This window comes from Penicillium subrubescens (genome assembly GCF_028828155.1).
Source record: "Penicillium subrubescens strain IBT 31985 chromosome Unknown utg000002l_segment0_segment0, whole genome shotgun sequence".
Taxonomy (NCBI): Eukaryota; Fungi; Ascomycota; class Eurotiomycetes; order Eurotiales; family Aspergillaceae; genus Penicillium; species Penicillium subrubescens.
The window spans coordinates 3,702,030-3,726,686 of NW_026643152.1; the positions used below are offsets into that span (position 1 = coordinate 3,702,030).

A 24,657-nucleotide genomic window follows, 5' to 3' on the forward strand; every position below is an offset into this window, starting at 1 on the left:
CCTCAATTGATCTTGTTGCATCTGTCCTTTTGTCCTCCCCCGCATTCATGCATCTGGATCCCCCTTTTCCTTATCCCAGTTCGTCCGAGAAATCGGGGAACACGGCAGCCAGGAGGAGACCATTCGAGATCCCTGGAGCTGGGGGCGCTTTGTTCGTGGAAATCTCCAACGTGGCGCCTGAGACAGCCCAAGGCCATGCACCTTCCCGGTTTGCTCAGCTCAGCTGTCATTCGGACGTATTGGGACAGACTTCGTGCTTCTTTCTTCAATGACCCGGCCCCCCTCCTCCTGGCTCCCACCAAGCCAAAACAAGCACCGGAGGCTTCTCCCCTGTACTGCCACTCACTCTACTGGCCTCCCCGCTTTCTCGTGGACGGCTGAATTCATTGCACCCTCTCCAATCAATCTGAGCATCATCATCCACCATGGAACTTCGTCGCTCTCGTCGCCCGCGTGCATCTCTGGAGGAACCCCCAGATATCGAAGCTAACATGGGCACCAGATCTACAAGAATCACTCGTGCTTCTGCCGCTGCACCTTCAGCATCAGTGACAGTCTCCCGATCTTCTGAGGACCCACCTGGAGAGGCTACCAGAACTCTCCGTCTTACTGTAAAAATGCCCGCTGGAAAGTTGCGCGAGGCCACAGGTGGCCGTGCCGCTCGCCGCACTGTCAATGTCTTCCAAGAGAATCCCATCGTGATAGGGCCGCGAACTAGTCGCAATAAGAGGAAGATTGTCGAAGTCCCCACATCTGATGATGATGATGACGACGACGACGACCTTGAAGACCAAGAAGAAGACGAGGTCGATGACGAGGATGCTCCTGGAGAAGATGATGACGAGGACGCCGATGCCGACGGTGACATCGACATGGATGATGTCCCCCCTCAGCCGCCGGTGAGGCGAGCCACGAAAGCAGCCGCCCCTCGTGGAAAGGCCGCTAAAAGCGTCGAGGCGAAGGAGATGGAGTTAGACGAGGAAGAGGAAGAGGAGGATGAGGTCGACGAGGACGAAGACGATGAGGCTTTGTCTGACACTGACACCGATGCTGAGGGTGAAATCGACGACCAAGAAGAGAGTGCCATTCCAGATGTCAATGTTGATGACCTTGATGAGGAGGATGAGGAAGATGAGCTGGATGAAGACATGGAGGACAGCGATGCGATGGCCTTGAACAGTGGCAAAACTACCAAGCGCCAACGCGGCAACCTTGGTAACGATTTCCTACAACTTCCTATGGGTAAGTATTCCAATGTCAAAAACCTCCTTGTTAAAGAGCCACCTGGAGCTAACAAGGACACAGAACCTCAAGTGAAGAAGCACCTTACAGCCGAGGAGCGTGCCATGCGTCGAGCCGAAATGGCCCGCCGACGTAAGAACCTGAGTGAGAAGCGCAATGAGGAGGAAAAGGTAAGATCGATTCTCTATCCTCTATCATTAAGAACTAGCTCGCTAGTCAAGGACTGGGTCGCTTGTTGAAAAGCCGTTACTGACTCAAAGCAGATGGACACCATCAACCGCCTTTTGAACAAACAGCCGCCCAAGCGCCGTGGAAGACAAGCCGCTGCCGATGGCGCCGAGGCCACGCCCGCGGATCAAGAACCTGCCGAGCCCGAGAAGGCCGATCCAACTATGGTCCGCTGGATCAGCAATAAAACTGGCTGCAGGGTCAATGTGCCCGAGGAGTGGCTCGGTACCCCTGCTGGCCGGCTATTTGGTGCACCCATCGCTTCTGGAAATGGCAAAATGGTGGAGGAGATCTAATGCTGCACTTATGGGAGATTGGAAGGGAACTGGGCGTATTGGAAATCATCTACAACGGGGTACTTGGGAATTGGGTTACATCCCTTGAAGAGAGCTGGCCATATCCGGCTCCTTTGTTATAGCCCTGGAAGGCATGGCGTTAAGGATCGTGTTCATCGAGATAAAAATACATTCACATCTTACAACATTCATGGTCACAGTACTTTACATTATATACAACCGCGAGAGCGTTTCTGAGGACTTTCCAGTTCACTTGCCGTGATTAAGCTCACCGAGTTTCGACAAAGCTCGAATACTCAAATTCCCAGTCAGAACAAGCAGTCGCTTGCTGTTCCGGCAGACCGCATCTGTGCCAACTGAACACAGCGCAGGACGATGGCCATCGGGAGGGTGGGTAGGCCTCTATCGTTGAACCCAATGGTACCGGAGATGTGGCATCCAAAGCCTGGATACAAAAAAATGTAAATCTCCCCTGAGAGTAACGCCCGACATCATCTTTATTCTCGGCTCGTCAAGTGTGGCTAACATCTCGTAGGAGCTCACTTGCTGCCCTGAGCCTCGGCCTTTGAGCCTTCGGTAGCGGTATTGGCAGGCGCATTAGTCTCCTTCTGAGGAATACCGGGAGACTGTTGCTGCTGAGGAAATTGATCCTTTTCGACCGCCATCTGTTGGAAAGTAGGCTGGAAGGTGTAGTAGCCTGCGGAGAAATTTGGAGTCAGAGTCAGTTGCTGTGAAAGCAATTGAAGGCGGAGGTAACAGGAGATAATAATTACCAGTAAAGACACCGATACCAATAGCCATGACCACAGGGAAGAAATTGCGACTCATAGCGACAGGCCAAACAAGAGGTAGAATGCCAGATGGAAGTGCTGTTGGGGAGTTGAAGGTGGACTCGGAGATGCTGCGGGAATGGGATGGGCCCGCGGGTTGTTATCGTCCACTGATTAACTGATTAACGATTAACGCCGATTAGAGGCGCGTCCACCCCAAGTTAATCTCTTATCGACGCGTCAAGCACTCCCTGCACGCCAACATCCAAAATTAAGGCCCCGCTGGCCAGTTCAATTCGTTTGCTACTCGTGTCTTTTGTCTCGAGAAATTTATTGCGCGCGTTCCATTGTCTAGCGACGTGACTCGATGACTCCATAGAGACATGGGACATCCCCGCCGAGGATGCAAATGGAACCATGGCGGAAACGAGGGTTTGTCCCAGACTCAGACGAAGAAGATGGTTTCGATTCCCTTGATACGAGCGAACAGGCGGATGAAGATGCGAACGACGAGGTCGACCTCAATTATATCCCCCTCCCTACTGCGACGACGTCGAACCTCGAGCAACGTCCTGCAAATGCCGAAGATTCAGAGCTGCGGGATGCGATAGAACCCTCGGAGGAGCATAATGGCGGTGAATTAGTTGAAGGCTCTCAGGAGCTGGTGGATTTGGTTTCGACGCCTGCCGCCAAGACAGGGCTAGCTGTTAAGCAGAGACCAGAGCCAACGAGTGCGGCAAAGGAATCTCCAGCAGAAGCACCTCCGCCAGCTGTTTCATTGGATGAACAGCTAGTGAAGCCACAACGGGCACCTAGGACGTATGGGAAACGACACTCAGCAACGAAAACGCCTGATGGAAAAGCCAACGAACCCTGCGCCTTGCTGGCAGAGCTTAACGATGATATATGGGATATTCCTAGTTCGCCAGTGACGCAAGTCAAGCCTGTCCGGAAAACAAAAATCCAAGAAGCTACCCCAAAGCCATCTATACCCGCACCAGCTCTACAGGTTCAAATACCTCGAGGATTTGAGGCCGTGAACGGCCATCCGTCTAGTGATATAGGGAGATCGGGAAGTTCTTCCCCGGATGAGCTCGCCTTTATCCTACCACCGCCGCCAATGACATCTACTGCGACCAAGCAGGCCAATAATGTACACACGGGAGACATTGCACCAGAAGAAATGTCAGATAATGACTCTCCCTTGTCATCGCCCCCGTCGTCGCTTCACTCGCCACCTCCGGATGCCGACGAAATTGAGACGGAGACAACGTCAGCAATACCCCCATCAGAGAGTCTGAATCCAATTGTCCCGGATCTCGACATCCCTCAGGAACTTCTGACGGAATTCGCTCAACCAGTGCGGAGATCCTTTCGCGAGCGTAATGCGATTCAATTGCATCCATATGCCCTGGAGATGGCCAAGTATCAGAGGCTGATGCAAGAACGAGGCATTCGCCCGGTGCGAATGGCTATGCCGGCAGAAAAGAGCAAGCAAGATGAGAGAACGGATGAAAGCCAGGAACAAGATGATTTCAACCCTAACACACTTCGCTCGAGTCCTCCCCTAGAGGAATTTCTTCCTCCGGTTAGGTCTGCGCGGCGGTCTGAAGGTGATTCAACTCGGCAGCCAACTCGGCAGCGTGTTCATCAACCCTCTCCCATCCACCGGGTGCATTCACAAAAGCGGAGAAAGAAATCATATTCTGGCCATTGGCGTGAACGATCGCTCGAAAGCCGTGGCAGACCCCAAGTTGTCATCAACGTCAATACTACGCCAAATAATCGGCAGGATCTGTCTATATTTGACATATCGTCCAGTCCGCCGCACTCGAGGAGTGTATCATCAACTTCAAGAACGCCACGAGCATCAGAGAGCATGCGATTTTTGTTCGAATTCACACCACCTCCGACTACAACCCCGGGTGGTGATTCAAAAACGGCGACACCCGGGATAGATGAAGCCGGTGGGAAGGATTTGGACCACCCAGACGCAATCATTGAGATCGATGATGACTCAGAATCGCAAGGATCTCGACAACCATCCGCGGAGCCCGAGGCAGGTGTAGAGGATCGTCATATTCGGGAATTGCAACGAAGGACTCGGGGTGTTCTTCCTGCATCCTGGGTTCGGCTGAATGCCGAGCAATCCGAAAAGCAAAAGGCCAACCAGAACAATCGACATGCTCTAGCGAGGATAGACGGGAAAGGCGTTGCCAAGAAGATAACTCGAAAACCTGAGAAGCCAGGGAGAGCGAATCCAGGTCCGAGTCGAGTTTTGTTTGATTTTGCAGACTTTGACGAGAGCGAGGATGATGATGATCAACGCACCAATATCTCCGTCTCTGCCAGCACCAATGCCCAGGAAAGACAGGCAGGGAGGTTGGAATTAGAGGATGCATTCGACCGAGATGGAGACGCTATGGAGGATAATCGTATTGACTACATGCTTGCAACGACCTCTCGCAAATCATCCGGTCCCCGTGAGAGGCAAAAGGAACTGAAACGAGTGAAATCGAAGGAAAGCTCAGGTCAAACCGAACGTCGCTTGAAGAAGGCTCGCTTGCAAAGACAAACCAGACTCACGGACTCTTCCTATGGAGGACGTCGAACGAAGCAGACTTCATCAAGGTCAGCACCACGGTTGGGTATCTTGGATGCTCCAGACGTGGCTGCTAGGCCTCGGAAAGAACAGCCACAGTTCTTGCGAATCGCTGCAAGAGGAGCTCGATCACGTCAAGATCAGGGTCGCCAAAGCCCGACTCGGAAGTTCGTGCAGCTGAGCTCGAGATTGGACACGGCAGAGGCAAATCAGTCTTTGCGTGACTGGAAAAGAGGAGCAATACCTCGGGCCAGGACCACACGAACTCCGTCAAAGCCTCGCAAGCGCCAGACGCTGACAGCTCTTTCATCTGGCAGTCGTCGTGCTGCCCCTGTTGTCCGGAACCCGCGTATCACCAACCATTTCGCTGCTACCGAGATTGAGACTATCTCAAACCATGACGATCAACCTGTGCCTGTATCGGCGCCGGCCAGGGATTCCTCGGTTCCTATTGAAATCGCAGCCCCTCCAAGCGCAGTTATTGACCCTGCACCGGCTGCACAGTCAGAGCGACGCGGTCATCAATGGATCGTGCAAAGGAACATGCCAATAACATCATTACGGCGAAATGATCCCCGACCCGCTCCAACAAGCCTTGCAGCGCCTCAGGGGAACCAGTCAGCTTCAAAGGACATTTTCCGTCGGTCTTTGACTTTGCTCAATCGAAGCTACCGACATGAACATTCGTCCAAGACTTTCAAGCCTAGTCTGACGCTTGATCGGTACATTTCAGAGAAAGGCGCGGCAGCTTCTCAAGCTCTCTCGGGACCGTCTCTGGCGGCTATCGAGACAAGAGCATCAGATGCTAAATCTCAATCTGCTCGTCGCCGTATGAAGAAACACCGACCAACTCGCATCAATCTTGAATCGGACGAGTTTGTGCAGAATCAAGATCCAATCACAGCGATTTCTGATGACTCGGACTCCCCAACTATCACTCATTCTGCTCCTGCTCAGACATCATCCTTCAGCCTGGGTGGCATGTTCAATTGGCAACGCTCATATTCGATTGACTTCGGGATACTGCCTTTACGTGACGGTACCTTTTTCCACGAGTCTACCTTGATAGGCAGTGGGGATTTCTCTCGCTCACTACATGTTACAAAGCGAGACCTGGACAAGGAGGCGGGCTTCTCATCAATAGCTGTGAAAGATCGGATGCTACAGTGGGGAGCATGGAACGAAAGGGTTTCCTCGGAACTGGGGTCTGTCTTCGGGATGATACTGGAAGATGTTGACAAGAGCGCGTCGTCATCACTGGCTGCTAATGCAGGACCAGGCCTGATGGCTGCATTTCATGCATACCGGTCGGTAGTCACCTATGTGACGGATCATCTTTCATTCACCGACCCAGTTGATCGGACAAGCTTCATTGCGCGAGCTATGGGATTAGTCTTCTCACTGAGGGATCCTCTGGCTGCTTTTATCGCTGGGACCGAATACAACAGGACTGGTCTCGTGCGAATCGCGTGCTACAACCTGCTCTTTGCAAATCAGATTCGTCAAATTTCCTCTCACAACCTCGCTGGAGGTGTGCTTACCGAGGACGCTTTGAATCTTGTCAATATATGTGCCACGGATACCATCGCATTGATTGAGTCTGATACGGGGATGGCCGAGATTCGACGCCTGTTCGAGGAGAACAAGAAGCCAGAACAGCGAGAAACTGGCCTTCGCGAACAATTCCCTACAGCAGAAGCTTATGTCATTATTGAGACACTATTTCGCAGCTCGGACATGTTGGAGGGGATATTCAATGATCTTCAAGTCGATGCATGCACCAAGAGTATTGCTCGCAATGACAGGGATGTTGCTCGCATCGAGACAAGATGGCGTCAGCTGTTCTCACTTCTCCCCTTCCATGATATCGACAATCATGGCATTGCCCGTCGAGAGACCCGGTTCAAAGCTGTGCATGATAATTGGCCGCTCGTCAAAAAGCTTTTGTCTCCCGCACTAGACAACTACGGCGACAACTCTAGGACCCAGCCCATTTCATACAATGTGTACTGCCGAGCGCTCTTCCAAAGATGTCATCGATTGATCAATGCCTGGGGGTGGAGAGAATGCAGACCTATTCTCGACACTCTATATGACTTCTTTGCGCAGAACACCCTGAATAACTTGAAGCTCGAGGAGAGCCGTGGGTCTCCTTCGTTCCTCGATGAGCTCGATCAAAGCCCGTCCTTGGAGTTGCAACCGGGGGAGCCATGCTTTCATACACTGCTGAAGATCATTGCAAGCGGTCTGCGCTTTTTATCCGAGCGATACAATGATAAGAAGGTCCGGAACTTTGCATGGCGACTGTTGCCAAATCATGGCCGCGTCTATCCGAAAGAGAAGCCTCTACTTCGTGAAGATCTCGATGCCTTGAGGAATCATCATGACCTCCTCTGTACGTTGTACTGGGTTATTCCTCCCGGATTGCGGTTTCGAGTTGAGATCATCCGAGATCTGGTCCATCCAGCCAGGTCGCACAATGAGACGTGTAGCATCAATCTCCGCGCATGGACAAGACTGGTTCGTTTCAAGCTGTCAACAGACGAGGACATGTCGGAGTTAGAGCCGTTTGCCAACTGGCACAGCTTTTTCGTAAGTGAGCTTCGACATCAGCACGCTCATGCTCGAAAGGAAATTGAAGCACAGAGCAAGAATGGCGAACAAGTCTCTCAACATCTCATTGAAAGCACTATCGCTCAGAACCAGCGACCGATCGAGAATCTGTTGTCCATGGCACTGAATGGCATGCAGACTGCTGTGGAGCGAGCACCATCGATTGAGCATGCACTACGCCTCATCTCGATGACGCCTTTCGAGCCTCTGCTCGGGCTTTTCAACCCAAAGCTAGCGCGAGTGAATGTGGTCGTTTCTGATGCGTTGCAGGTGATTGAGGCTTATGTTCAGAAGGATCCTGCTATTGCATCAGGTGCTGCTGCGCAGAGAGCAATCCCCGCGGCTGTTGTATCAACGGAGGATGATAGTCAGGAATTCGAGGATGTTGACTGGGATGAAAGCCTCGATAACGCCATGGTACAGCCAGAACCTCCAAGCGAAGGCGTCCAGCATGTTGAGCAAGTCCTTCATCCTGTCGTTTCCCGTCTGCTTTCCAATTGTTTCGGCGAGGACCACTGTCCCGAAGACGCTATTCTCACTAGCGTTGTGGATTGCTGGACGTCGGTTGCCCAGATTATGGTCTTCCACAAGCTGAGACAGTGGGACAATTACTTGGATCCTGTCAGCGTTGAGTCCTGGGCTAGTCTCCGGGAGACGGTGCAGACTCGGAAATTCACACCGCGTTTCCTGGCAGGGTGTATCGAGAAAGACGGCCGCATTCTCTCCGACAGTCGAGTCCTTGTCATGGGTATCTGGATTTCTTCCCTGGTGGAGCGGTCTTCGATGTTGAAGTTCCAACATCGTCTCACGGAGGCGCTGCTGAATGGGAGTCCCCATGACCCGTTGCTGCAGAATCTTCCTTTTACCAAGGACAAAAAGAGTGAGCGGTACACGATTACGCTGGAAGAATTCAGCCAGCGACGGATTTCTCTCCTCTCGAGCATCTTGTCAAACATGCGCGAGCATGTACTGAGCCTCGAAGCCTTGGACAGCCCAGACTTGAACGTCACCAAACAAGATTACTCCGAGATGCTTCAGAGACTGATGACCGCGATGCGAAGTAATTATCAAGAACTCGGCAACGGAGCTGTTAAATCTGCCCAAGGCGCATATGTCGACTTTGTGCACCGCATCATCAGGTTCTTGCAAGAACTTACCAGCGATATCCGGCCTGTGGACCCCTTCTTCACAGACCCGGCTGTATTTCCCCTGCCATCCTCGGACCCACGCTACATTGTTGCAAAATTGAAGCGTTACGAGCCCAAGTTGTCCTCCAGCAAGGAAATGCAGGCCTTGACCATGTTCATCCAGAGTATTGTCGAGAGAGCGACTATGGATGGTCAGCATGATCATCTAGTCAGTCAGCTACACTCGGCTATGAAGGATAGCTATGAGTCGGGATTGCTCAATAAACCAACGCTTCGAGCTGTTCTTCTACAATGTGTGTTCCCAGCATACATTGAGCTCGCTTTCAGCAATTCGACTGCTTGGTTGCTTTGTTTGCCTATCATTAAGAGCATCTCGCTCGTGTTCAATGACTTGTTGTTCAACTTGAACACGATGGATTCTTCTTGCGTGTCCTCCGTCTTGCGAATTTTCGAAGCTGTTTTCCAATCAGCCCATCAAGCACTCCGCCCTCTCTCCAATCGACCAGCCCGACTCAAAGACCCTGTTGTCTTGATCATGCTCACTGCATTCGTCGATATGATATCCTCATCTCTCGTCGTGGTAGACTACATCGACCGTGTAACCGATGTCGCAGAGGGTGTGCTCTCATACATCGAGTGGTTCCGGGAATTCTTCAGAGCGGTGTCCACATTACAAGCGTCGGATACAGCTGTTGCCATTTTGACTGTGTCGCATGCGGGTGGTTCCACCAATGATTTACCTCCCCAGCTGGCCACTGCTCGGCGCCTTGCCTTCGAGGATCATCAATCCTGTCTCAGGAACTGGTCCTTCCATGATGGCAGATACTATTACACTCGCCCTGGACACGACTCAAAGCTCATCACGACGGAGCCCGAGGTCACTGCCATGATCGAGAACTCGGATATCACGAGACTGGAGTTTGAGGATGCTGTCTCGGACTTTGTGGACAGGGTCGAACGGTTCAATATGCTCCAAGAGTGAGAAGGAATGATGTGTGACTGGTGTGGATGAAGGCTATATAATCCATTTCGTTTGAGACTATATGATCTCACTTTGTTGCATGTTTAGCATTGGCGTTTGGTGATGATTATGAATTTGGATCGGTGATAAGAAGATATTATGAGCCCGAATGCATTGTATTTGCATAGTATGTTACCATTTAAGAATACACTAAATTCCATCAAGGTTCGTCAAGACCTGCTTGTATGAGGCTATAAGTAGGATCCCTCGAATATTAGATACTTGTGAGAGACATGCATAAATTATGACATAGCCGCGTGAGGAATAGGGTCATGAGAGTATTTGGATAAGAGATGTAGAAACAACCCGCCCGCCCAGATCATGAGGAAATGAGTAACAGGTGCGCGAAGACTCGAGAAACTGGAACTGAAACCACCCAGAAAACCCACGCCGAATGCATTACGTAAAAGGACCAGACATAGAATTAGCGCGAAAAAATGAAGGCACAAAAGAGACCCCTCTGTCGTAACTCGTTAATCGCATTCCTGCGGTACAGGAATTTTCGTCCAGTAGAGAACGGGTTTAAGCGGCAGTGCCGTTGGCACCGTTTCCGGCGCCGGCATCCTGGCTAGTTGATCCACGGCGATGGAATGGATGCGCGCCCATATGGAACACCTTGCGCATAGCGTTGGTGATACTGTTCTTTCGCCTTGACTGTGGAGCTCCGTCTGCAGGAGAATCGGCAGCCTTTTTCGGAACAGAGGCGTCATCTTGGAGAACGATGGATGAGACAGCTGGCTTCGGGGGCCACTGTCCATCTGCCTTCCATCCTTGAACCATTGCCTTGGTCAAGTCGGCCAGATTGACGGGGATGGTGGGGGTCATACCCTGTACGACGACTTTGGTGTAGATGGAAGGGTAGATTGAAGGAGTGATTGTTGCGCGGACGGGGTTGGCAGATGAAATAAACGGAGGCGCAACGGGAATAAGAGGCTCGTCGAGCTCTTCTTCCTCTTCACAGTCCGACTCTTCACCCGAGTCCTTATCATCAATTTCAGCAGTGTTGATGCGCGGAGTATAGCCGATGGTCTGATCCGGCTCGGTGATGCAGGTTTCTGTGGACTCCTTGCGCTTGGTCTCCTCGTCGGGCGCGGTTGATTGTTCTTCATCTTGGTCTTGACGGCGCAGTTGCTCTTCAACCTTCTCCTTCTCTGTAATAGAAAGACATGACTCTGCTTTGTTTGCAAGCATACTGGTGTCACCAGTCTCACCGTGGGCCCGGGCGTCCGTGGGCGGGGGAATCCCCGCACCACCGTCCTCTGCGGCGTTCACGCCCTTCACATCAGACGACCCGTTTGTCTGATCTTGCATAGCAGCAAGCTTGCGCTTCTGTTCTTTTGCGCGAATCTGGCGCTGTGTCCTTGCCCCAGACCATGCGTCCCGTCTAGCCATGAACATTCGCAACCCCTCGTTCCAAGCCATCTCATCTTCTATCTGCCGCCGGCGCTGGCGCCGTCTGTCAATCGCAGGGTCCCCTGAAGCCCTCCCTGGCGATTGCGAGTCCGAGTCACTATCAGACGATTGCGGCTCAAGCTCTGAGCCTGCGCTATCGAATTCTCGACATCGCCATTCAACAACCTGACGACCCTCGCAAAGAGTTCCGTCGGTGAGAGTGGAGGAGGTCGAGGGGCCAGGACGTTTCCCATCAGCGTATAAAGTAGAGTCGAACTCCCAGTCATTTCGCACGACTTGGCGAACGAAGATCTTGGCCTCTCGAATGGCCTCGTCGCGATTTTCGAGTGACATGATTCCGACAGTGGGGGTGGTGGGGCCCTTTCTTTCTTGTTCTCGTCTCGTTGGAAGGTAGTTGGATTCGCGTGTGAACAGGACAGGAGGGGAAGAGTAGAAGATATAGACAGCTCTCACTACCCCGGCACTGGAGTCCGCTCCCTCGATCGTCCCGTTGGGTTGGAAAAGGAAAAGAGCTCTTCTTAGTGGCGGGTGGAGCGGAGTGCGATGTCATCGGGGGCACGTGCCTTCACCCAAGGGTTCGTGCCCTTTGGCCAAAGTGACCCTTAATTAAGAAATGAGCTTATTAGATGGAGAAAATCCGAGATGAGGGATATTTTCCTCGACAGCTGTTTTAGAGTCTCTACCACTGATTTCCTCGAGTACGTGGGGATATACTATCTTCCATATAATATCTGGACATCATAGATCTGACATCCCCATCTGGATCTATATCAGTGGAGACATTCACGCGATCGCATCTATTGAGTTATGCAACATAATGTAGCTTTTTGCAGTCTACGAAAGCTAGTCTTTGAAATTCCACAAACATATCCAACTTTATCAGTCACCCTTGTAGCGTATACTATGATCTTGTTCGTCTCTACGTCATCAATACAACACAACATCTATGCTGGGATATTTCTCCGTCGACTGGAGGCAACATACAACTCTGAGATGCCTCGAAATGATTTCATTTGTTTCTATCAAACACAATCTTGTGAGTAGATACAAAACATCCGGCTGAAAGGGAGCTATCGTCCCAGACATGGTATGATTGCGCGATCACACGATCACTTATCTTCGGATAAGGTGGTCGATGTAGACGATGAATTCATAGTTTGATTGGAGGATCACAGACACGGAAATTATACTTCTCATGCTGTGCCACAAGACAATCAAGGTGACACCAATGCTATGTCCCTGCGTGGACATAGCAGCGTATTCCCAACTAGGGTTTTGAAATCGCCTGGTTGAATCAGGGATATGCAATCTTAGTAGGACCTCGAGACAGAACAATGTATGAATGTAGTCGGCTTGTACCTAGTAGATGATATAGAGGAGAAAAGAAAAAAAGTGTCAAAAAGAATGACAGTAGACCAGTAACGTAGAGTTCACAGAGCACCAAAACACCAGCCCTCATGTCATATTTACTGTTGCGGATATTGTTACATGTCTATCGTATCACTAATATTACAAAAATAAAAGAAAACTCCCCAATACCAGAGTCCTGTCACTGAAAATCCCAGATCAAATCAATCATTTCCGGACGCGCGCGGTATCAGCGGTGGTCTCTTGGGTTGAGGGAGCAATGAAGCCCCACCCAGGACTCTTCTGACGCCGACCCTTGCGATCACCATATTGTTCGTCGAATTTCCTAATGGCAGACAGAGAAGACATGTCCTCACTGATCGAAGCACTGATCTCTTCCATTCCGCGCTCAAAGTGGGCGCGAGTCAGGATGCGACGGACCGGGTACTCATAAGGCTCCTCGCCCTGGTGCTGGACCGCGGCTTGGTTTTCCTCACGTACACACGCCAATGCAGCAGCGACGGACAAGTTCTTCAGATCGGAGCCGGAGTATAGTGGGGTCCGCTTGGCCAGCTCGGCCAGATCGACGGCGGGGTCGAGTTGTTCGCCCTTGAGGTGGATCTTCAAAATGGCCAGCCGGTCTTCCTCAGTTGGAAGGTCCACGAGCAGTCTGCGGGGAAGACGGCGCAGGACGGCGTCGTCCAGGTCAAAGGGTCGATTGGTGGCTACCATGATGAAGGCAGACATGTCGTTCATTCCGTCCCATTCACGCAGGAACTGATTGATGAGTTCGCGGTGAGAAGTACGGTTGCTTGCACCTGTGCGCGAGCAGAAGATTGCGTCCGCCTCGTCGATGAACACAACGCATGGGCTTAGCTTCTTCGCTAATGTGAAGATGGCCTTCACATTCTTCTCGCCTTCGCCAACGTACATGTCGTATACTTCGGAGCCGCTCACCTCGAGCACAGTCGCGCCACTCTCGCGCGCAACAGCCTTCGCCAGGAGTGTCTTACCGGTGCCGGGAGGTCCGTAAAGCAGGAGACCGGGGATCTTGTCGGTAGCCAAGACACCATACGTGAACGCCTCGGGGCGAATGAGAGATAGTGATGTTAAGGTCTTGAGAGCGTCGATGGTCTCGGGTGGAACATGCACGTCCGCGAATGTGGTGCGGAGACTCTTTGCATCCACGACGCCGTTGAGCAATTTCTTCTCATGGGAGTTACAAGTCTTCCGTAGAGAGGCAAGCAGCTGCTCTCGGCTCTGCCCACGACTAGAATCGGTTTGCTTAGATGACTTGCCCTGCAACCAATCGCTTGTGACTCGATCTCCTCGATCCATGAGTTCAATTCCACGTCTGATGTGTTCAAAGCTGAGATGCTCATTGGGCTCCGCACTACCAAGTGCAAGAGTTGCAACCCAGTGCACCTGGTTATAAGACCAGAATCGATCTCTAATGCCGGATTGCTTGATAGTAAGCGCATCTAGCGGCCAACCCCGGTCACCAAAGATGTCATCCTTCACGGTGGACGATGTTTCATTGACACGGAAGCGCAGCATGTTCTGGAGATGGCGGATGTTGATATCCATCGTCCGGTTCTTTTGGTCCTCCGCGAATGTTTTTTCAACGGCCTTGGACTCCATCGCTGGTGTGATGACAAGTGTTTTGGAGAAGTTGTCATCAAAGACATTTTGCAATATCCTTGAGCCGTCTTGTGAAGGGGAATGATGAAGGTCCTGGGATGTACTACCGACGAGCAGTACCCTTGACCCTGCGCGTCGTCGATCTTGAATGACCTTTTGCAGTAGGGAAATCACCCTAGAGCCCTCTCTCGAGCTCTGGATATCGCGATAATCTTGTACATGAACGATGGTATCGCGCGACAAGACAGACTTACTCGCGTCCGTCTCCGGCGCAGAAGGCTCTTCCGAATCCTTAGGGACTGGCTGGGCTGATTGTGTTGACTGAACGGCTGAGGAAAGCACCTCGTTGAGAAGGCGAACCCATCGTGTCTCCAGACGCTGGCCAGAGCCTCGCATCATGCTTGGTTCCTGGTCCTGGCCGTTGATAGATGCCACGAGCGACTTCAACCCTAGCCAGTTTGGCAGCGGAATATCACCTGAATCTCTGCTGGCCTCGATTGTAATGAACCGAGGGGTACTGACTTCAGGGCGCACTCCATGAGCACCAGCAATGTCCGCTATATCGTCCTCGCCCTCTCCTTCACCCTCATTGGGCTCGGGCCAGGCAGTGACTGGAGGCCGATATACATCATAACCGAGAGATCGGATCCCGGAAGTCGCGCCAGCCTCGGCAAGATCTTGCTCACTCAGCAGCTGAGTCAAGTCCTGGGCATTGAGAGTAACAAGGTCGGCATTTAGCTCGTGGGCAAGGCGTTGAACCACTGCGTCCAAAAACAAGATGCCGTCCGGGCCGGGGTATTGAAGAACCAGATGCGACTTTTTGGCAGGTGGTTCTCCCGCGTATTGCGCAGGCGGCAGTCTCAGACCCGCTTTGACTGACGCGCGCAATTCATCCCATAGTTCCTCTGCCACGGCATAGCGGGTCTCCGATTCAGATGACCCGCCTGTGGCAGAAGGATCCTCCCCGTCACCACCAGGCGCCGACGCTCCTTGAGCCGCAGTATCTGTCTTCGACGCTGCCTTCGATTTTCGGACCTCGACCTGGGACTGGAATTGCACAGCATCCTGACGTCCATCGGTACCATGGGTCACTATGTTTCGCTCGCGGAACCAGCTAGGAATTGTCGCAGCCGTTGATCCTCTTTGCTGTTGTTGCTGCTCGGAATGTCTGTTTCTCATGGCTCTGCGAACGGCGGATCCGTATGGTCTCGAGACGGGCTGTACAGTTTGTTCGACCGGTGTAGAAGGAGAATCAGGGTTCACGACATTATCGTTGGAATTGGGCGACTGGCGGCTATCCACCACGTCCCCTAAGTCGGTGGCCGGCGTGGATCCATTTTGGGGATCATTGGTTGGCACCGAGAGCCATTGGCGCGACAGGTGAAATTGTCGCGCGGGTGCAGGATGGCGACGACGAGCGACGAAGCGACAAGGGCGTGCAATGGATCGCCATACCTGTGGCATTGACGGATACATCCGGGGCAATGTCACGAAAAGTCGATGGCCTCGTCGGTCGTGAAGAACGGACAGCGCTCTCGTTTGCCGCAGGAGAAATATCATATCACGTGATACATGTCAATCCACGCCTGGGCGGAAGGCCATTTGTATGGTCCAGTTCATTCGTCCATTCGTACTACGAACATTCTTCGACAGCATGGGTTTCAGCATGGTTCCTTTTGCACGTCAGTCTGTTGACCTAGCTTCTCAATTTCTTTATACTTTTTGTCTATGCCTTTTTCAGAAGGCGTAGGAAATTGAAGCAACCTCGAAAGCCTTCGAAAACATTCCCTAGGTCACATATGACCTGTCGTGTGGTATCGATGCTTCAGATCGATGAAGATATCAATTTCGAAGCGTGATTTTGCTTGTCCCTCATCGGCCTATCTCTGAGGAGTTACAAGAACCCGATAGTCATGAATGATGGCCTTTTAGTGCCCGTCAATTCGAGACATAACATCTCGCACTAGAGGTGATCTTCGGCCAGGATTACATTAAAGTTTGTGGATCAGACGCCCTGAAAGGTTTTACGGCGGAACACCAAGAGTGGTACAGGAACAATTCCCAGGCCAGCACATATCAAGTTGAAATAAATATATTCGCATATAGTAAGAATGACTATCTGATGGGTCGTGCATGCAAAGTGGTTCCTATAAGCAAATGCTGGGTCAGCCGACTGTCTCCTGCAATTGCATATATCAAAGCAAAAGTTGGTATTTTCAAGATGGTTCTCAGACAAAATATACTGGCAAGTAGCAGACCAACCGGGAAAGGGAGTTCCGAACTGTCTCGTCATGGTCGATTTGGTGGGTAAAGAAGTAAAAAGGTGTTGTCATCCTTGAACCGGGGGAGTAAAAAAAAAAGCACATTCGGACTTACCATAAGAAATCAGTTGCTGTCAGCATAACCTGGTGATTAGTGGCGAGATCACAGTATCGAAAGACATTCCATTCTCATCCCGACCAAGGCAATTCCTCCAGTCATTATTGAAGAGCCAGGGAAGTCCTGAGAACAGTGGCGAGGAGCACAAGATGGCAAAAGAGAAAAGTGCAGAAAAAAAAAAAACGGCTAAAATACATAGCCCAACACGTGACCTACCTAGTCGGGTTAGCGCGGCAGTATTGGAATCGCTGGGCAAAAGGCGCGCGAAAAAAACCCGCTTCAGGGTGAAAAAAAAGGGTGGAAGGTGCCATTTTCAAGTGATCACCGAGCAAAAAAGACATAGCAGACATTCTTTTCTTATCATCGAGATCATCACAGAGTGTCTCGACGTGTTCTGCTCTGAATATCTGGCTATCTGCCCATCCAATCTGCTCGGTTACATCCTCCACCCTCGGAGCCGGATCCTCCGTCCCCAGTTCCCTCTTCGCTCCCACCGGGCGATCATCATCATTCCCTGACCGTATGGGCGCCCGCGACAGCCGTCCCCTTTGAACCACTTCGACCTTGACCGACTTTGGGCTTTGAAGTTGTGAGTTCTCCTCATCCACTCAGCCTATCTATATCCTCCTTATCCTTAGGATTTCCCGATCCACCATTCAACCTGCAGACACCCAGCCCCTCCACGCCTCCCTATTACCTGGGCCTGTCCCGTCTCTTTTCCCGTCTCTTCCCCCCCAAAACCCTCACCTACCGTACCGTTCTCTCTTATCTACCACTCCCCACCACTTCACCCACTAACGCCAACCCCCCTAGGAGAATAGAGGCCTTCATTGAGGCGAAGTGGGTGAACGACTGGGAGGAAGTAACGAATCGATGCTTCGGTCTTGCGCGTCTACTGTATCCCAGAACCGCCTCGTCGTGGCCTCCACTCCGAACGCTAAAAGCGGCCTGTTGTCTTTCTATCGTACGCGCGCCAGTAACACCGACTATTCTACCCCCGGTCGCCTTCTTGTCGCGGTCGCGATTCATCGCCCTCAAAGTCTCCTGTGCGCGGTGACTTCCGCCTGCTAGCAATGATGATGGCGCAATCGTTTCCTGCCCATCAAGGCATGCCGCCACACGGGCTTCCCCCGGCCACCACCAAATGGCCGCTCAACATCCCAACGCTGGACATCCGGGACCTGCGATGGTGCAGCAGATGCATCCCGGTGTTTCGGCACCAGGAGGGCCTCAGGTGAGCCAGGCAGGCCCAATGATGGGTGGAATGCCCCCAGGTGCTGGGACCGCCGGTCCGGGTGGCCCTATGCCGAATGCCCACGCTCTATCCCATCTAAACCCTACACAAGCGCATATGTTTCAGCAGCAGGCGTTTCAGCAAAATTGTGAGTGCCTATCTCTTCCTCTCGTTCCCGAGGCCGTGTAATGAACGTGCGCGGGGATCCCTCCCGTTATCTGTCCACAACCGGTCCATACGGGAACCGTCATAGACGACACAACCATATGGAAGGCGCTTGCTGACCGTCATGCTTCCAATGTAGTCGCGAATAACCCGCAATTACTTCACCAGCAACAGCAACAGCATCAACAGTTCCTTCGTCAGCGTATGATGATCCAACAGCAGCAGCAGCAACAGGCACAGCAGGCGCAACAGCAACATGGTCTGCCCGTATCACTACCGAATGGTACTCAGGGTGTGAGTGCCGCCCAGTTGGCTGCGATGCAAGCAAATCCTGGTGGCATGCGGCCAGTCAACGCAATGATGCATCTTCAACAGCAGGTCCCGCATGGCCAACCCCAGAACCTCCAGCAACAGCAGCAACAGCAGCAGCAGCAACAGCAACAGCAGCAGCACCAGCAACAGCAGCAGCAGCAGCAGCAGCTCTTCGCTCTTCAGCAGGCGCAAGCTCACCAAGCGCAGCAGCAGGCTCAAGCCCAGGCCCAGGCTCAGGCCCAAGCCCAGGCAAATAATGCACAGGGGGGTCAGCACACACCGCAGCGCGGCTCAGTGCAGCCTCCCAACATGCACGAGAATCAGGGTGCGACTCCCCAGTCCCAGCATGGTCCTCCACCGCAAAGCGGTACCCCCCAACCAAACCAAACTCCTCAGCCTCCATCGAGTCAACCTCAACAGCCACAGGGCGGACCTCAGCAAGCCCAGGCTACTCCAAACCCCCAACCGCAGCAGTTGCCTCAAACATCACAACCTGGACAACAGCCTGGACATCCTGGACCCCAGGGACAGCCTCAGCATGGTATGCCGGGCCAGCAGGTCCAGCAACTCGGCCAGCAGGGTCAGCCAATGACTGCTCAGGAAGCCCAGTTGAAGGCCCAGCAGCAACAGAATGCCGCTATGATGATGCAGCAAAGAATGAATCGCCAGGGCACAACAATTCTATGCTTGCATGCGTATGCGGAACACCTAAGTGGATTCCAGGTACGAAGATGACCTCGAAATTTACGTATATTTGATCAATCCCCGGACTAACAAGGTTGCAGAGTCGCGGCGAAGCGCAGGACCTCATGTACTGGCAGTCCTTTGTTGACCGATTCTACGCCCCCGGTGGTGTGTTGCGACAGGGTGTATGGAATCCCCAGGTCGGTTCTAAACAATTTGAAATCTCGACTCCGGCATTGGCACGGTATTACCTTACTCAATATACCAGCGGCATCCGTCAGATTCAAATGGTCGTTGAAGGTGCCCGAGAACGGGATATGCCTAATGGAGGGCACATGGTTGAAAGTCCTCGGACTTCATTCATCTACTGGTTCACGAATGATTGTCAGGTATGTTTTGTCCTCTGCGGTCGTGAATCAATCTTGCATAGACGTGGTATTGATTATCCCTCTAGCTCTTCACCCATGGTCAACTACGTGCCCATTTCGACATGGCTAACAAACTCGAGATGCTGGACATCACTGTGACCAGCCATAATGAGTTTATTCCTCGGAGTCTGCTTCAATCTTTGGAGCTCTCTGAGCAAAAGCAGAGCCCCAAGGTCTCTAAGAACACGGCAAAGCGGGCTCAAAAACAAAGCCCGCAAATAACCTTGCCCGAGTCGATGGTTACCTATAACGGTGTGCCGACACAAGTCATGGGATTCCTGGAAGTCGCCGAGACTATCTCTCAGATGCAGCTGCTGTTCCAATTCTCGCAACAAAACCCACAATTCTCTCCTCCCGAAGCCCTCCACAATCTGGTGGGCACCCTCCCGATTCAGAACCCTAACGCCGGGTTTGTCACGCCAATGAACCCTGGCATGCAGCAAGTTCCCAATGCCCGGAATCCCAGTATGGGTGGACCCTCGCAGTTTGCATCCCCTGCCATGGCCCACCTTGGGCTACCAGGAGCCCAGGGATCGCCTCATCTGACTGGTTCAGGACATGCGAGCCCTGCCCAGAGCCAGCTTGCCGGACCTCCAGGCATGCAGGGTGCTGTTCAGCCCTCACCCCAAATGGTAAACAACAGCCCCAATGTCGGAGGTAACAAGCGTCGACGGGCAAGCACCGTCAAGAATGAGCCCGATGATGGTGGTGCTGGTGGCGAAGTCAATGGCACTGCCATCCAAGGCGGTGCCGGCAAGGTCAAGGCCAGTCCTCGAGTGCCCAAACGACAGAAGGGGGCGGCGGCCTGATCGGAGTCGATCACACACATTTTCATGCCCATTATTCTCATTTTTTTTTTCAACATCGTTATAAGATGCGAGGAATTGGCGCACCATTGGATACCTGGGGCGAGGAGATTTCCTTCGCCTCTTGTGAATTTTTTTGTCATTTATCTTGGGATCCCTTGATCTTCCATGTCAAAGGATCGTCTCCTACGGTTTTCGGTATTCTGACGATAAAACCGGTCGATGATGGAGTTAATCGATACCCACGGAATCTTCCTTCTCCACCACAATCCTCCTTGGTGTCCCATATACAAGTGACAGGATCTCCGTGGGTGCCTGCCTCATCGGCCTCTGGTAACCTCCGATCCTAATGTACTCTATCTCCCTTTCAGCGTTTCTTTGGATGGTCTGGACACATCGCCTGATTCTGCTTTTTTCTCCTTCTCCAACTTACCTTTTTTGTGATTCTTATTTTTACAAGCCTTGAACGGTTTTGCCACGTCCGGGGTTTTGACGAATTATTGGATTGGTCTTTTTCTTTTATATTCGAGGACATTCGCCCGTTCTGCTATTGCTTTGCTTGTTGGTTTTTGATTGACGGCCTGTTTGTTTGTTTCTTGATTTTGGATCAACTGGCCGAATCTTTGATATCCGTCTTGGCGATTGCACAGGCGTCGGGCTTTGCGTTTATTGGAATTGCGTCTGCGTGCATTTGGGGGGTTTCTCTCCGAGCCCTAATAATGGGCTTGGAGGTTTTCTTGATGACTCTTGTTTCTTGCGAGGCTCATCGTTTTGCCGCTATTTTGACGAATCCATACATATCAGCACATTTCTTTCTTGTCCACATCCCGTATAGTAGTTCGTATCCAATTGTTTGTGTATTGTGCTGATTATACTTGATAAGAGTATACTCTGTATAAACCTAGACTCTAGAGTGAATTGAGTTTGCCGAACCGGCGAGCTCCGTTCGGCATCGGCCAAGCTGGTGGAGAAAACCAAAGCTCTCGGCATTTTTCTGTTATCGCAAGTTCCCCACTGCTCCCTTGCTTTTAACCAAACTGCCCCTCCTCACATTCCCCGACCTCCTCCAGCAACCTCGTGAGAAAAAAGTACCCCTCCAAGCCCGACATTAACCACTATACCAACCCCTCTAAATACAACATATCATATATAATGGCCCACTCCCACTCCCACTCCCACGATGGTGGTATCGGCCACTCGCATGATGACCCGTTCAACGGCCACGGCCACTCCCACGAGATCCTGGACGGCCCCGGTTCATATGCCAACCGGGAGATGCCGCTGATTGAGGGCCGCGACTGGAAGGATCGTGCTTTCACTGTTGGTATTGGAGGGTAGGTCCATCTTTAGTGATCATGGCAGATCTATAAAACTTAGATTTGCTTTGGCGCGCCCCGCTTGGAAGTATACTTGAGAGTGAGAGCTTGGATGGAGCTGACGATACATCCATCAGGCCTGTGGGATCTGGCAAGACGGCTCTGTTGCTGGCTTTGTGCCATGCTCTGCGTGATGAGTATAACATCGCCGCTGTGACCAACGATATCTTCACCCGGTAAGATCTAATCTGATCTGATCTACACAACAAGCCCTATCCTCCAGACAGGACAGGACATGACAAGCTCATCGTGCATGCATGCTAACACATCCATCTTCCAACCAAACAGCGAAGACGCCGAATTCCTAACCCGCCACAAAGCCCTCGCCCCATCCCGCATCCGCGCCATCGAAACAGGCGGCTGCCCCCACGCCGCCGTCCGCGAAGACATCAGCGCCAACCTCCTCGCCCTGCAAACCCTGCAACGCCAATTCAAAACCGACCTGCTCCTCATCGAGTCCGGCGGCGACAACCTGGCCGCGAACTACTCGCGCGAGCTGGCCGATTTCATCATCTACGTGATCGACGTTGCTGGCGGTGATAAGGTGCCCCGTAAGGGCGGGCCTGGTATCACGGGCTCGGATCTGTTGGTTGTCAACAAGATTGATCTTGCGGAGGCTGTGGGGGCGGATTTGAAGGTTATGGAGAGGGATGCGGCGAAGATGAGGGAGGGGGGCCCGACTGTTTTTGCGGTTGTCAAGCATGGGAAGGGCATGGACCATATTGTTAATTTGGTTATTAGTGCTTGGAAGGGGAGTGGGGCTTATGAGGAGAGTTTGAAGAGGTGGAAGGAGGGTGCGCCCAAGGGGTCGGGGAGTGTGGATGAGTAGATGATGAAGATGGAGATGATGAGAGGCCCTTATATACAGGCTTCGAGGTTCATATTTGGATTGCCGTTATCACATAGCTGATGATGATACATTTGTAAAGACAGTTTGCTTTTGTTTTTCCGGTTCATAAGTAAAACAGCCCTTCTATACAAGAAACATGTAAGATGATGAAGATTTCCCCCTTTCCAACGCCTGAAATGCAGCAGCCAGCGAAGTCTGCGCGATGATGTTTCCAAAAAAGTCGCGGCTGGGTATCTGGATGCTCGACAACAAGCCAAACAAGCAAAGCAGAAACACACAATCAAGAATCCAGGTTCTATTTGGCAAACCGAGCCAAAGCAGGACCCAGCTCCTGTCGATCCTGACGGATCCGATCCTTGTTGCGTGCCATACGCTCCTTGTGAAGCGCCTCGGCCTTGAGCCTCTTCTCGTCGATGACGTTGGTGCGACCCTTCTTGCGGAGATAGTTGCGCAGAGCGCTGTTGCGGCCACGACCACGGTTCTTGAGTTTCTCGATGGGATCTTCGGGCTTCTTGTCCAGGTCGCGAGCTTCCCGGACCTTGTCGTCGTGGATGGTGTCGAGCTTTCCGATAATGTTGGGGTCCAGCGAGATCATGTCCGGCTTCAGCTTGTGGAGCAAGCTGTGCACCTCGGCCTCCTGGCGCTGGCGGGTGTTCTCGTACGGGTTGGCTTCGAGAGAATCGAAGTTGGGCTCACCAGCACCAGGAACGATTAGGCTGGCGAAGCCTTGGTCGTGCCCGACACCGAGGACATCTTCGTACGGGCACCACCGGAGGTTCTCGATGCGTTGGCCGTCGCCACCCCAGGCCATGTATGGGCTTCTCACCTTCTGAGTGTCGGCCTGCGCAGCCTCGAACAGGCCCCGCCACACACTGACTTGAGTGCCCCAGCCGACGGCGACGAGGTTGCGGTCACTGATAGATACCGAAGCACCGGGCTGGTAGCATGAGTACGAATGCACCTCCTTGAACATGCGGATATCCCAGATATTCATCTTCTGATCCTGACCGGTCGAGACCATGTAGCGGCCTTGACGGTCCATGGCTATAGACCGCACAGGTCCGCGGTGCACCAGCGCCTTAACGAGTGGAGTTTGAGAATTGGGCGACCATAATGTGACTGCACCGTTCTGGTGTCCGCAGTGGAGGATGGCGTTGTAAGGGTTCTGGGCAAGGGCGGTCGGACGGCCAAGCTTGGTTGGCAGCTCGGCGACCAATTGGCCGGTGGAGGTATCGGTGTATTTGATGAAGCCGGCCATAGTCTGGAATTCGTATAAATGTTAGAGCCAATTCCAATGTTCAATGGAAATCACAAGATACACTTACAGCGCTGGTCAGCAAGAAGTGGTAGGGCAGGAATTCGAGGAAGAGAGGCTCCAGATGCTTCTTCAAGCAGTGGAGCTCAACACCGTTGTGGTCGTAAATGTAGGCATACTTCTTCTGCGCGACGGCAAAGAACTGGTTGTTGTGCAACCAGCGCGCATCACGGACAGTTTCTCCCAACTGAAGCTCGCACCCCAGCTTACCATCACGCCAGTCCATCGTCGCAACATGTCCCTTTCGTCCCGCCAGCAACAGATTGCGTCCATTGCGAGTATAATCAGCGCGGTAAGGTCCGGCCTCGGTCAGCCTCAGTTCGAAGCCTTTCTTCGCCGTCTCCAATCCAACGCTGTCCTTGATCTCATCCTGTCGGACCTTGTAAGTCCTCTCAAGCTCTCCTTCCGTTTCCAAAAATCCAGCCGAGTGCTCGAGAAGAATCTCTGCATCCTTGGCCTTTAGAATCGCATCTTTATGTCTGTTTTCCTGCTCCTTGAGGGTTCCTCGGATCTTTTTGTCGCGGACGCTCTTGACCGAGTTTGCTTTGCCACGCCCGTATGTCTTCTGGGCTTCAGCGAGTCTCTGTTTCGCAGCGCGGTCTTCGGCCGTGACAACAGCCTTCTTTGAGGCTGAATCCGCCATTTTTGTGAGTGTTCTGGAGTATTCGTCGACCTGCTAAAAAAAAAACTCACGAGCGCGGAGAAAAAGCTAAGCAGAAAAATTGCGCCAAGATTCGCGCTCACCGCTCGCTTATCCTCTCCACTGCCGAATTTTGTTTTCTTATCG

The 24,657-nt window shown here is 52.3% G+C and overlaps 8 protein-coding genes across 8 annotated transcripts; 4 read left to right on the plus strand and 4 right to left on the minus strand.

The window, feature by feature from the left end:
• Positions 1-425: 425 nt before the first annotated feature.
• On the plus strand, positions 426-1,766 carry N7473_002711 (PAPA-1-like domain-containing protein; the record flags this gene model as incomplete). The annotated part of the gene is made up of 3 exons (XM_057148651.1): positions 426-1,242; positions 1,306-1,412; positions 1,506-1,766. 3 exons carry the CDS (start codon positions 426-428, stop codon positions 1,764-1,766), a joined length of 1,185 nt encoding a protein of 394 aa, XP_057012305.1.
• Positions 1,767-2,305: 539 nt separating this feature from the next.
• On the minus strand, positions 2,306-2,594 carry N7473_002712 (uncharacterized protein; the record flags this gene model as incomplete). Its single annotated transcript, XM_057148652.1, has 2 exons — positions 2,306-2,463; positions 2,540-2,594. The coding sequence occupies 2 exons, from the start codon at positions 2,592-2,594 to the stop codon at positions 2,306-2,308; spliced, it is 213 nt and encodes a 70-aa protein (XP_057012306.1).
• Positions 2,595-2,939: 345 nt separating this feature from the next.
• N7473_002713 (uncharacterized protein) lies at positions 2,940-9,881 on the plus strand (the record flags this gene model as incomplete). Its single annotated transcript, XM_057148653.1, has 1 exon — positions 2,940-9,881. The coding sequence occupies one exon, from the start codon at positions 2,940-2,942 to the stop codon at positions 9,879-9,881; it is 6,942 nt and encodes a 2,313-aa protein (XP_057012307.1).
• Positions 9,882-10,442: 561 nt separating this feature from the next.
• N7473_002714 (DUF4050 domain-containing protein) lies at positions 10,443-11,666 on the minus strand (the record flags this gene model as incomplete). Its single annotated transcript, XM_057148654.1, has 1 exon — positions 10,443-11,666. The coding sequence occupies one exon, from the start codon at positions 11,664-11,666 to the stop codon at positions 10,443-10,445; it is 1,224 nt and encodes a 407-aa protein (XP_057012308.1).
• Positions 11,667-12,908: 1,242 nt separating this feature from the next.
• Positions 12,909-15,797, minus strand: N7473_002715 (ATP-binding protein; the record flags this gene model as incomplete). Its single annotated transcript, XM_057148655.1, has 1 exon — positions 12,909-15,797. One exon carries the CDS (start codon positions 15,795-15,797, stop codon positions 12,909-12,911), a length of 2,889 nt encoding a protein of 962 aa, XP_057012309.1.
• Positions 15,798-17,844: 2,047 nt separating this feature from the next.
• N7473_002716 (LIM domain-binding protein) lies at positions 17,845-20,332 on the plus strand (the record flags this gene model as incomplete). The annotated part of the gene is made up of 4 exons (XM_057148656.1): positions 17,845-18,082; positions 18,239-19,134; positions 19,197-19,484; positions 19,550-20,332. The coding sequence occupies 4 exons, from the start codon at positions 17,845-17,847 to the stop codon at positions 20,330-20,332; spliced, it is 2,205 nt and encodes a 734-aa protein (XP_057012310.1).
• Positions 20,333-21,481: 1,149 nt separating this feature from the next.
• On the plus strand, positions 21,482-22,534 carry N7473_002717 (urease accessory protein UreG; the record flags this gene model as incomplete). The annotated part of the gene is made up of 3 exons (XM_057148657.1): positions 21,482-21,663; positions 21,783-21,881; positions 21,994-22,534. 3 exons carry the CDS (start codon positions 21,482-21,484, stop codon positions 22,532-22,534), a joined length of 822 nt encoding a protein of 273 aa, XP_057012311.1.
• Positions 22,535-22,850: 316 nt separating this feature from the next.
• On the minus strand, positions 22,851-24,513 carry N7473_002718 (WDR46/Utp7 family protein; the record flags this gene model as incomplete). Its single annotated transcript, XM_057148658.1, has 2 exons — positions 22,851-23,816; positions 23,881-24,513. The coding sequence occupies 2 exons, from the start codon at positions 24,511-24,513 to the stop codon at positions 22,851-22,853; spliced, it is 1,599 nt and encodes a 532-aa protein (XP_057012312.1).
• Between the last annotated feature and the right edge of the window lie 144 nt (positions 24,514-24,657).